The sequence below is a fragment of the Leuresthes tenuis genome, unplaced genomic scaffold (assembly GCF_036924035.1).
Source record: "Leuresthes tenuis unplaced genomic scaffold, fLeuTen1.0.hap1 SCAF_7, whole genome shotgun sequence".
Taxonomy (NCBI): domain Eukaryota; kingdom Metazoa; phylum Chordata; class Actinopteri; order Atheriniformes; family Atherinopsidae; genus Leuresthes; species Leuresthes tenuis.
In genome coordinates, this window is record NW_027325361.1 from 5,312,443 (window position 1) to 5,325,159 (window position 12,717).

The 12,717-nt window shown below is 37.5% G+C and overlaps 2 protein-coding genes across 3 annotated transcripts; both read left to right on the plus strand.

Moving 5' to 3' along the window:
* The first annotated feature begins 619 nt into the window (after positions 1–619).
* Positions 620–3,258, plus strand: LOC140311260 (regulator of G-protein signaling 21). Its single transcript, XM_072388651.1, has 5 exons — positions 620–817; positions 924–1,019; positions 1,105–1,160; positions 1,272–1,438; positions 2,757–3,258. The coding sequence occupies exons 1-5, from the start codon at positions 741–743 to the stop codon at positions 2,940–2,942; spliced, it is 582 nt and encodes a 193-aa protein (XP_072244752.1). The 5' UTR covers positions 620–740; the 3' UTR covers positions 2,943–3,258.
* A 4,706-nt stretch (positions 3,259–7,964) lies between these two features.
* LOC140311575 (regulator of G-protein signaling 21-like) lies at positions 7,965–11,173 on the plus strand. Of its 2 annotated transcripts, none has more exons than XM_072388970.1 (5): positions 7,965–8,431; positions 8,784–8,843; positions 9,144–9,205; positions 9,348–9,514; positions 9,660–11,173. In XM_072388970.1, exons 1-5 carry the CDS (start codon positions 8,352–8,354, stop codon positions 9,846–9,848), a joined length of 558 nt encoding a protein of 185 aa, XP_072245071.1. In that variant the 5' UTR covers positions 7,965–8,351; the 3' UTR covers positions 9,849–11,173. The 2 variants fall into 2 exon arrangements, with proteins under 2 accessions (XP_072245071.1, XP_072245070.1); XM_072388969.1 differs by having other exon boundaries at positions 7,966–8,431; positions 9,141–9,205.
* The last annotated feature ends 1,544 nt before the right edge of the window (positions 11,174–12,717 follow it).

Here is a 12,717-nt window from a genome sequence, read left to right on the forward strand (position 1 = left end):
ATTCTGGTCTTAGTTACATTATGTAGACATGTATATACCTTAATCCCATCATTATGCCCTAGAGGAGTTCTCACAGTTTATTTTGTAGCACACACTGCCACTTTATGACACATAAAACAAGCTTAAGTCATGGAAGGCTCATGACTCATGAGAGATAGAGAAAAGACACTTTTGGGATGCGGGAAAAGCCCAAATAATTTCATGTTTTAAAGAATATGGACATAAGTGAGGTATGTGTTATTATTCAGACTATGCTCTGTAACATGGAAACCAAACTATGAATGGGATATCTGAAATGCAAATCATTTAAACACAATTAATGGAATATTGTATTATTTACTGGTCAAGATGTTGTTATTCATGTAAACATTTTACAACATATCTAAGCCTAAAAGGTGACCTAAAAGCATATAATTTTATGGTTGTGGTCCAATGAATTTTAGTATTTCATTCTTTGTGCCCTTTTAATTAGTCTCAAAACATCTAAAAAGAAAATACAATATCCATGTATATATAGCAGAGCTTTCATCAGAAACTTTTTCTTCCTGGAATATTACAGCTGTGAGTCAGTGACAACATAAGCTGAGTCTCATCAGCAGGTAGGTATTTGGATACCTGCATCAGCAGGCCCTCAGCGTCATAGTGGCTAAATCCTCTCTCTCAGGTTAAAACCAAGCTCAGACGGGAACAATACTATCTACAGTTTGATCTCTTCGAAGCACTGTCCAAGGAATGTTAAAATGCCTAAACTCTTGTTTTCAAAGATTCGCTTTTATGATATTAAAGAACTGATGCCAAATGTGAAACGGCCCAGAAGGTAAGCTATACAGACTAATGATACATAGTCATGATTTCCATTTTCTTATTGTTATAGTGTGAAACTACATTATATTTTATTCAGTGTAGCTTGATTTGTTTTGCAGGATTGACATTGTACTAACTCGGAAGAGGCGAAAGAAGGACATCCAGTGCCTCTCAGTACAACAAATAAATCATGAAGTATACCCTCCAAACCTGAGGTAGTATGCTGCTCTGTTAATTTTTTTCTATAGTCTTATGATTGTTTAGATTGAAAATTAAAAGTCAAAACTCTCTTTGTTATAGTTGGCAAGCTGATCATAAGCTTCATCAGTCTCTGGAAAAAATGCTGAGAGATAAAAGTAAGAAGTGTTACTTTTCATTCTCACGATCCTCCTAATGAATTTACATAAGGTATTTTTTTACACAATTATACTATGTATTATTGATTACATCAATTGTTCTCTTTCCAGAGTACTTAGCAGCGTTCCATTCTTTCCTACAGTCTGAGTTCAGTGAGGAAAACATTGAGTTCTGGCTTGCATGTGAAGACTTTAGATCAACAGCCTCAGCAGACAACCTGCGCTGGAGGGCAGAGGAGATCTACCGGGAGTTCATCCAGCCCACAGCCTGTAGAGAGGTCAGTTTGAGTAATACCAGGGATGGTGGTATGAATGCTTAAAAGGAAAGTAGCTTTCTTTGCTACTGCTGGTCCCCTTAAAATTAATTAAATTTAATCTCAAATGGACAAATTGCATCAGTACAAGAAACAGCACCTCTGACCAGGGACAATAATGATGAAATGATTCATGCAGTCAGTGAAGCAAAATGGATGACTACTCAGTGTCTCAACTTCCCCTTCTCGCAGTGATACATGTCGTCGATCTTCTATGAGTCTGCTGCAGTTATAAACAATCTGGAGCCAAAATGCTAAAAACTGAAACCTTTCAAATCTCTTCATGGTCATACTCTGTAGACCTTTTAATGATCATGTTTGAAATATTTACAACTCAAGTAAATGCCTGTTTGTTTTGTTCATTATAAATTGAGGGTAAGACTCTCAGATTTTAGTATTTCGTTTGAAGCACACTGATATGAGCCGATGAAGAATGTCTGATTTCCTGAGGTCTTCCTTGGTATATGGAAAATCAGTGTGTACTAGTGTTATACACTAGTTATATACACTAGTCCACAATAATAGAATGCAAGAAGCTACTCCTCCATTGTCTAATTTCCACATATGACCATTACTTCCATGATTTTTTTACAGATGGACCAAATATTTCAATGTACTGTGTGCCACAGAGTTTGATGAACATAGTAGCAAAGGGTAGAGGGTGCACACTTATATAGCTTGTTTAGGTTCTAAAACTTTAAATGTGTTTCTCATTTACCCATCTGACATTCATACAGCACTTCTATTTATTCATATGCACTATATACAGTATGCAGTGCCTCTTCCCGCTACAATCCCACACTAGTAGTTTATTGTGGACAATGTAGGCATCAGTGTCTTTCCCAAGGACATATCAACACGTGGACATGAACCACCAACATAATTGTTGGGTAAAGACCTCTCTAACAGCTGAGCCATAGTCGCCCCAGTTTTAGCCCAGACTAATGTTAAAAACAACCAAAAAAAAAAGTCCATTTGGGGGGTGGGCTTTGGTACAGGTTTTAAGAAAAGAAGGTGGGAATGACTTTCCTGGGCAGTGTTGACAACAAATCCATTTCCTTGAAAATATATTTTCCGTAATTTATCTTTGTAGTAGTGATATAAAGATTTGTGTGTTGCCCAGGATAATGCCACTAAAAGGCTTTCCACTGGCATTTTTGCTGTGGTGTCAGCACATACTTTCACATACATAATTTGTTTAGCTTCGGTCAGTGACATTGTGGGAAACATTCCAGCTCATTCTAAAGTATAAATGTTGACTCTCTTTTTTTTTTTCCTACAGATCAATGTAGATCAACATATTCGAGAGAAAATCAAGAAGTCGTTGGAAACACCAAATCTTTCCTGCTTTGACGAGGCTCAGAAACATGTTTACCTGCTGATGCAAAGAGACTCTTGCCCTAGATTCCTGCACTCAGATGCATATCTGAGTCTTAAGCGCAAATCCAAGACTCTATGGTACATTTAATTTAGAGACAGAAAGCTATTGTTCCCATTTTTTATTTGTAAGAATTGAGAAGTTATTTCACACTGTATGAGAAGTAACAACTGCTTCAAAAGAGTTTTCTTTTCAGGGAAGAGCATATGTCATTTAGCGGTAAACCCAAAGTGAAACTGTGTTTTCCACCATGTGTAACCTCAAACTGTTTCATGATGTTAAAATTAAGTATTGATTAAAAACTGGCGATGAGAATAAAGCAGGATAAATGCCATAAAGGAAAAGCAGTGGGAATTAGATAATGCACGAAGAGGAAAGAATAGTGTGTTTGTTCTGTAAATGAGTTCAGGGTCATAAGTGTCCATTGCAATTCAGTTTCAGTTTCAGTTTCAGTGGAATGGCATGACCTTGCTTTGAAAAATAGGCAATAAGATATCCATATCCACATCCATATAGATATTTCATGACCTCTTAACAAATGTTGGCTGAATTCTGGTAGATGATTGGGATAATTCCTTCTCATAGCCTTTAACTGTTCTTAACTTTCTGAATACTTCCACATTTTTAGAATTTATATTTATCTAAGTGACTAAGTGCAGACATGGTGATGGGCATGAGTCAAAAAAAAGAAAGATACACACAGAGAAAATAGTTTCCATAGCTCACCCTGCAAAGAGATTCTGTTTTAAGTAACATATCTGATTTATCCTTTAATAAGGTGAAGGGATGATTCCATACACCAGCAATAGGGTTTAACAAAGTGGAGCAAAGCAACCTCTCTCTGACCCTTGATCCCACTCAGTTCTGTAAATGGCCTTATTCCTAAAATATTGCCTTAAAAAGGAGTACCGAAGTAGCTAATAATAACTCAGGGGCTTATACGACAACACTAGAGTCATCCGACAACCTGAAGCGTAATGGCCTGAATGTGCTTCCTTGTTAGGGGAATAATCTCATCAGCCACAGACAATGACGGGACAGATACTCAAATCCTTTACTCAGAAACATTGTCGGTAAGATCACTTTCGGGAAAGACATCCTTTTGTTTAAGTATGAGTTTTGGAATTTGTATTTTTTTTTTGTTCTGCATCAATGAATATTTGCATACATGGAGGGATGTCAAATGTGTCAAATGTGTAAACCACTTTAAAATGAAGAATAATTGTATTAACCTAATTGTGCATTTTGCAACATCTAGACATAACCATGACAGGGTTGCATTTTCTAGGTCCCTGAAGACTTGGAGCTTTTCCTTTCAAGTAAAAAAAATACCTTAATTCTCACATTAATTTTCACTGTATTGTAACAAAATAAGTCCAACATAATACAATGTTAAAGATTTTTAGTTCCAAGAGCATCTATTTTCATGGTTGTCATTGTGAGGCTCTTTGACGAACAACTTTAGCCATGAAGTCTTAGAAATTATAATTACTTTGTTTTTCCAGTGATGCCCAGACATAATTTACTTTGTAGACTGACTAAAAAAGTTTTCACCACTTAAAACAACTCAAACTTCAAAAGTTTTCCTGAACCAGGAGTGACACAGTCTAAAAATCCACAAAACAATCTTGCTTGAAGCATTATGAAATCTTTGAGGTCTGAGTTGTTGTAGATGGTGAAAAGTTTTCTCTACTGGGGCATCCATTCTGGGTAGCTTTTAGTTTTAGAAAACCCTCACGAAACCCTCTAGGTGCTCTAGCGCTTCCCCAAACTAGGCGCTCCTTTAATTCCATCTACTGCATGCAAGACAATGACTACTCATACATCCACAACTTAACTTAAAATTAAATAAAATAAAACAGAAATTTGAAGTTACGGAGGAAAAACTGCCAGCAAATGAAGCACAATATGTCTAATTTTTCAAATTGACTGAGTGCCAAGTGCTTTGTGCGCCACAAAAAGTTCAGGAGTAGTTTAGTTGTTAATGGAAACTGTAAGAAATGTATTGGTGGAAACATGTGGTTGTATCTGCTAAGATGACCAGCACATAAAGTAAATGTTTGCCGAAGCTAAAACCATTTGTAGTTACTGCAGTAAATGAACGAGGGATTTTATGAAATTCAATTTATGAGCACCACAGTTTATTTCAAAGTTATGTGTCAGTAACTGAGTACACTGGTGTGTCCGGGACCACAAAGATCTCACAGATTCTTCATCACATGCCATACTATCCTTTACACACAATCTGTCCTGTTTTTCTCATTGCACAACACTGTTACCATGGTAACTAACGGAAGTGAATACTGTTGATGGCACAACAATGTTAGTGAAGACAGTCACAGTTAGGGGAACTTTACAACCAGATCTGTATGTGAGAGATTTCATGTGGTACCCCCTTATACAAAGCTACATCCATCCATAGTGTAACCTCAGACACGGATTATGCTACTAGTTCTCATTGTTTGGTGTCTCCTTGTAACAACTCAGTGCTTTTAACCGTGTTTGGGCAAAAAACAGAAAGCAGCACGAGTGAAGCCAAGCCAAAGGACAGGTTGTAACAGGGCAGCGCATGGCAGCTTTTGATTAACGGTGACAACAGAAATAAAAAATAAAAAAACATCATCTTCTAACATCTACTGAGGGGATAATTGATGTTTATAAGTGTTCCATTTTTATGTTGGGTCTCTTATTTTGAATCATCAGTTATTAGTACTTTATGTTTTACTTCTCCCCGTCAATAAACACTGAAATTAAAATTAAATCCCCTGTAAATCTGCCAAGACATTGAGTGTGAAACACATTTGCATTTGATTGTCACAGATCTTCCTGTAAATGCTGAAATATATTCAAATCATCAAAAATAGAATACAAACAAAGGCAGCATTCTTTGCTGATTTAGTTTATCTTCATCATTTTCCGGAAGTACAGTTCCAAACTTTCTTTATGACATTAACAGAATTTGAAAAAGTAACATCTGTTTTAAGCATCCTGGAATGAGAGGAACAAAAGCATCAGTATTCTGTCCCTAAATAAAATGTGCAGAATCCAATCAGACTTGTTGGAAGTAAAAGACAGATGGTGTTACTCTCACTTGTCGCACTTTTAGCCTGAGTAAATGGTGCTAAATGTAGTGAGGTGGGAGGTTATACTGACTTTAGCATAAACTCAAGATCAGAGTGTGGTAATGAACCTTTACAGCTACCAAGAGTACTACTTTTGGACAAGCATGTTGTAGTAATCAGAGTCACCTTAGATTTAGTACTTCTTCAGAAGCTAATCTAGTTATCTGATAACAGTAAGTATTTCTCACATAATAGCTTTTGGATTAATATGGTTTATTTAGAATTTTGATGACTTGTAAACATAAATATGACCTCACAGTCTCCCTGCATAATTCAGAAATGTTTTGCAATTTATTTATTATTTACATATGCCATAAACTGGTGCATTTATATAGCACTTTTACAATTGAATTGGCCACTCATGCTATGCAACTATAACATTCAGTGGACAATTTCATGCTCCCAACTTTGTGGAAACAGTTTGGGGATGGCCCCTTCCTGTTGCAACATGTACCAGTGCACAAAGCAAGGTCCATAAAGACAAGAATGAGCAGGTTTGGCATGGAAGAACTTGACTGGGCTGCACAGAGTCCTGACCTCAACCTAATAGAACACCTTTGGGATGAATTAGAGCAGAGACTGTGAGCCAGGCCTTCTCATCCAACATCAGTGTCTGACCTCACAAATGAAGAGTTGAAGCTGTTATAGCTGCAAAGGGAGGGCCAATGTCATATTAAACCCTATGGATTAAGAATGGAACGTCAGTTAAATTCATATGTGTGTAAAGACAGGTCAGCGAACACTTTTGTCAATATAGTGTATGTTATATCTTATCACCTGTCAAGTACTGTTTAAATGCAATGATGACTCTTTTAAGCCCATATTCCAACATTTTGTTTATTTGCATTATTATTAATATTATTTCATTTATGTTTCAAAACTACATACATACCAATTCACCAGCTATGCAAAAAGTGGTGGTTAAGTAATACGATGCACTTTAGGCATGGTCATCCAACAGACATACAAACTTGTTTGGTTCAAGCATACCACCACGTTGAAGATAAAATCTGAGCATAGATCAAATGTTGAAGCTCAGATATTCCCACACTTCTGTTCCAATTATCAGCGGAAACCTCTATTTAAATGCCAGCCAAAATATCTGGGACTGATCACAGCTGATTCCAAGGAAACACAAAATGTCAAGGGTCAGCATTACCAACGCTAATTTCAGCTAATTCTAGTCATTTGCCAAGACACTGTCCAGTTCACTACAAGTTCTCACACAGCAACTTGATTTCTGGCTGACCCCGGTCGTTTCTTCTCACCCCTGTCAGTTCCCAGTGTGTTGAAAAACTAACAGGCTCAGATGTAAAAAGGCTGTGCTCCAGCAAATATGCTTAAGTCTGCTGACATTGGCAGTGGCATCCATTTTTTTAATATTATAGTTCTTAAAGTTGTATGATATCTCCCCTGTATGGGATTTGATGTTACAACTCACCCAGTTTGAGGAGAATTGCATAACCAGAAATCAATTATTGATGTACTGAAAATTTGTACATGCATATTTTTTATTCTGTTCTCTAGTGTTGTCTGTATTAGAACATTACTGGTAAAGGATGTAAAAGCTGGCTTAGTGTCTTCCCTTTTAAAGCTTTCCCAAAGCTTTCTATACTTCAGTCTACAATTTGACCTTGCAAGAGATTTTAACTTGGTCACTAAAACAGGCGGCTGATTATGATGTGACATCCTGACAGTCTTTCTGACTTCCTGTTGCTTTGCTAAGCCTCTCTTTTGCAATCAATTTGCTGTTTCCTCTTTCTGACATATGGCTGAGGCCTTGTGTTGCATGAATTTCCTTTTGTATGATCAATAACTGATAACACTGAAGCACTTACAGAGAAGAGCAGTCCTTCCATTTTACTTCACATTTTTAGGTCCCATTTCAAGTGCTGCTGAAACACACTATGAGAAGGTCATAATTTGCCTATCACAGTCACTGTTACTGTCATTTGCATCTGTGCTGTCAGACTAAAAATAATGGGAACACGGCATGCTTTCAGGCAGAGAGAGTGCTGTTTGCTTGGCCCGTCCAATAAAGAGGCAGGAGTCAGAAGCAACAGCAGAAGGAAAGGAAAAGAAGCAGCAAGACATAATAGGGAGTCAAGCATCAAGAGGAGGGAGGCATACATGCAGTGCACCGTGAGTATGTGTTATTTCTTTCTGTGAAGGAGGAGGAGAGGAGCAGCAGGCGGAGGAGGAGGAAGGGGTGCTTCCTCTTTGGTCTGGGTTGAGCTGCTGATGTATCCCAGCAGCCCCAGCATATAGTGACAGAAAACCGTATAAAACGCTGCGGCGAAGGGGGAACCCTCCTAAGTGTCTCTCAGCCACAGCATGACCACGACTGAGAGTGTGAGAGTGTGGACCTAACAAAACAATGCCCAGCTTAATCGACGGACCTCTCAACACATATCACTTCATCATGGACAGAGATGACAGGAAGAGAAACAAGAACATGTGAGTAAAACTTGTCCTTTAAACCAGGGTTTCCAGTAGACATGCTCATTTGGTACTTAATGATACTTAATTTAACAGTTTATCTTGAGATGATTTATTTAAAAGTTTATGTTTTGCTTTTTTAGTTTTAATAGCAAACACTCAAACAGAGAAGTAAATAAAATTAAGGATCGGTCATAGCGGCATCTTCTGAAAATACATTATAATGTCATTAAACTTTACATGTATCACGGCCTATTTTCTAATTACTTACATGGCCAGAATGCTTTGACAGATTCACTGGTAACTAATTTAATAGGTAATGCAGTAAATCAAGCAGGGATGTACTAATGTATTTCCTATTTCCATACAGTGGAAAGAACTTTATGTGTCGACTCCAGTGCATGTTCTCACACTCATCTAGCTCTGAGAGGTAAGGAGTCTTATGGAGTGTTTTGCATACATTTCAGTTTTAAAATAGCCAGCCTGCTCCAATCATTTCCATCTATGGCATCATGAAAGGATTCAAATGATGTAGAGACACCATGTTTGCTTTGGCACAGCACACGCTCACACCAAAATATCCCAGGGTTGAACATTTTTGTATGAATTTGATAAGCACATCTGCAATGCTTTTTTGACTAGACCGCCTCTGTGTCCTTGCAGTCTTTGTGATTTATTTTCTCAAATTTGATTCTGGATGAGTAATCCAACTTGCATTCTCTCCCAGCAGGCTAAGTTTAGAAGATACCCAACAATGGTCACAGTCACTGGAAAGGCTTCTCGAATCTAAATGTAGGTTCCTTTTCCCCTGAGAATGAGAACAGTAAATTAAGTTTGTGAGAATGAAAGCTAAAAGAGAATAATTAGTTTAAAGAAAGGCTGAAAGGGAATGTTATTTGTCCCTCACGCTTGCTGTTGTTTGTTCTTCCCTCAGATGGACTGGCTACTTTTCGTAACTTTCTCAAATCTGAATATAGTGATGAGAATATTGAATTTTGGCTCACCTGTGAGGACTATAAGAAGATCAAGTCTTCATTCAGAATGTCCTCAAGAGCTAAAAAGATTTACGAGCAGTATATCAAAGCAGAATCACCTAAAGAGGTATGTCCAGCTCAGAGAGTTTGTACATTCACACACAGACACTTACATATTGAGCAATGAGTATCACACAAGCTCAAATGTTGAATCTCACATCTCCCGCTCTTGGCTCAAATTCCCTAATTCCTATCTGTTTGCCTCATTGCAGATCAACATTGACTATCACACTCGAGAGCAGATCAAAAGGAACGTCAAGACTCCCACCATGCACTGCTTTGACGACGCTCAGAAGATCGTTTATGGGCTGATGGAAAGAGACTCGTACCCGCGGTTTCTCCGTTCGGACATTTATAGAACTCTCCTGGAAAGCCTTGCCGCTGATGCCACAAAAGGATGAAAGAATGCTAAGGAGAGGAGAAAAAGACATGAAACCAATAACTGGAATGTTTGAGCTCCTTCAAGCGGAAGGACTGACAACAAAGAAGGAAGGAGGGTCAACCAGTGCAGCCCACGGACACAAACGTAGGTCTTTGTGTCGCAACTTGATCTACTAACAAGCTGTTCCCCACACTGAACACCACATACCTGAGGACTACAAGAACAGGAAGCAGCCCTTCTGATAATAATCCTGTTGAGTATGCTTGCACTGGATGATAACTGAGCGTCTTTGACAGTTAATGAATCAGCAGGATGATAGACTCTCTGTCTATTTGCTGAGCTGCATAAGCAAACCATTCTACAGACGCCCTTTGGCCTTCTTTGTACAGGTGTTTCCTACCCAGATACAGATAGAGGATGTCAAATCCAACGGTTACACTTATGTGCGTGGGTGTGTGTGTGTATGTGTGTGTTAGTGAAAGAAGAAAGAGAGAGAGAATTTATCTGTGGCGTTCAGACGTGTAACTGTCATTACTCAGAATAAGCTGTCACAAAGGAGCTTGCCTATTGTCAAATGACAGCACTAAGAAAGATAAAGAATCCCAAAAGACAGGGTTCAACAGAGATGCTGCATGACATGTTTAATAAAAAGTTGTAAAGTGCCACCTCTTTCTGCGGGAGGCATTCTACAACTTTTTCAAATCCATTTTCTTTTTTTTCCAATCTAGATTGATCCAATTTTGGATTTTAGAAACTGATACATACACATTTTTGTAGATTTAGACTTAATACAAGTTACATGTTGTGCCAATAATTCAAATATTTAAGGTTGATTACAAAGTAAATGTAGTTAATTTTAATAAAAATCCAGCATGAACATATATTTATACTAACAACATAATCATGAACAGATCTGTTGCATACAATCTGTTGCACAATAGAAACTCAGAACTTCCCATTTATGGCTGCTGACGTCAAATTTAATTCCTTACCAGTCGTTTGCTGGTGGAGATCCAAACCAAATTCTTTTGGCACTGAAATGTGAAGAGATTTCTATGATTAAACTTTAGAGTTTAATAATGACAGAAATGGGATATTTTGCATTGCATGATAGGATCATGAAATTCCTTGTATATTAAGAAAAGACCTTATTACTTCTTTCCCAAGCACATTGTGTGAATGTGTTCATATTATATGGTAGTTAATAGCTAAATTAACTTCAAAGTTAAACATTGTATTATTTATTATTTGTTGTCACCATTTGAATACAAAGTTTGCTGCAGAGTTGAAGTGCTTGTTAAAATGTTTGGAATTTGAATGTCATTAAATTATTTCAATTGCCTACTTACAAGTAAATTTACTTTTTCATACACTTTTATATGTTTTAAATTTCTGAAGGCTGTATGCCGTTTCACAAACAGGAAGGCATGCACTTCCAGTTTCTTGAGAAATCAGACATTATGAGAAATGAGATTTTCTCTTGTTGACTTTGTGCCCTTTCTGTTCTTCAGTGGAGTTCATCTGAACAGATTTCATTTCATCAGCAGATTAATAAAACTCACATAGATTAAAAAATTTAATGAAAAATTAAAAATGGCACGGGGGGGGGGGGGGTATTCTGCTTGACTAAGGCCAAATGCATACAGTTAAATGCACAATAATCAGACTAAAGTTAAACAGAAAATGAGGGGATTATATGCTAAAGATTTCTGTGCTTTGACCCAAAGTTTTCCAATAACTTTGCAACATTTTGGTGAGTAAAACTGATATCTTCCAGGCAGCTTCTTATGAGCTGATTATATACTGATTATACATCAGTATACTGTAGATATAGCTGACAAGGCAAACTTCATAAATTCTAAGACTGTCCTATATTTAACTACAACACAATTGGGAGTTTGTTTAAGCAGGCTGAAATAACCTACAATTACGTTGGAAGAACATGTGACCTGTAGTGGTTGTGAGAGCAACTGCATGCGAAGAGTAAAAGTGGCGCCCATGACTGTTAACAGTTACGTTGTAAAAGGAGTGCATTTTCCTTCCAACCAAGATCATTTCTTAACACTGAGCAGGGATTACTGATTTCAAACCCTAACCAAGTAAAGTTATTGACTAAACCCAACCAGGAAGTGACAGTTCTTTATCACTTTATCTTTATCGTGTTTATGTGTCTTCATGAAAGCAAATAAACCAGTGAAATATCACCCATAAGGGCAGCAGTGATTTATCTATTTTTTTACACCTTGAGCAAGTATTGTTATTGTCTAAACCCCACCAGGAAGTGACAGAAGTATCTTAATAAACTGATGTTGTGCCATTAACTGAACTTAACTGACTGAACATAAGTTAAAAAAAAAAACATTTTTATATGTTGGTCTTCGGCTCTTGTCATGATTGCATTAATGATACTCCCTGATCCCACCTCTCTGTGAGCATTTTGGGTATTTTAAATGTCCAAATAGCCATACCATAAGCAAATTGGACTAAATTAGCTACTTTCATGCTACACTATTTAAATGGCACTTAAAACAATTGAGATTTGGAAAGGAAAAATTCCACATGTTGGTGTGCCAGTATAGTCAGTACCATCAAAGTAATGCTCACTTCTGTCCTCTGCTTGAAATGTGTCTGTGGTACAGTAGATGTCTGATTAAACGGCTTCCCCATCAACTCTGTGTAATAGTAATCATGTGCCGTTTCATAAATACACTGCTGGACAGGGCATCATTGTCGGTGATGCAACTACATGTCGGTTAGTCTTCAAATAGGGACAACACTTTGCATATGAATGGAAAACCAAAGCAGTGGAAGACGCCTGTGTAATGCAGTGGAATTTATTTCAGTCTACACCTTCGATGCGGTGTAGCCAAGACCTTTTCAGATAAGGA

Excerpts from the sequence above, each read along its gene's own strand:
- LOC140311260 (XM_072388651.1), top strand. The coding sequence starts at position 741 with ATGCCTAAACTCTTGTTTTCAAAGATTCGCTTTTATGATATTAAAGAA. Across the intron at positions 1,020-1,104 it reads GTATACCCTCCAAACCTGAG|TTGGCAAGCTGATCATAAGC; the intron begins GTAGTATGCTGC and ends TCTTTGTTATAG. Across the intron at positions 1,439-2,756 it reads AGCCCACAGCCTGTAGAGAG|ATCAATGTAGATCAACATAT; the intron begins GTCAGTTTGAGT and ends TTTTTCCTACAG.
- LOC140311575 (XM_072388969.1), top strand. The coding sequence starts at position 8,352 with ATGCCCAGCTTAATCGACGGACCTCTCAACACATATCACTTCATCATG. Across the intron at positions 8,432-8,783 it reads AGGAAGAGAAACAAGAACAT|TGGAAAGAACTTTATGTGTC; the intron begins GTGAGTAAAACT and ends ATTTCCATACAG. Across the intron at positions 9,515-9,659 it reads AAGCAGAATCACCTAAAGAG|ATCAACATTGACTATCACAC; the intron begins GTATGTCCAGCT and ends GCCTCATTGCAG.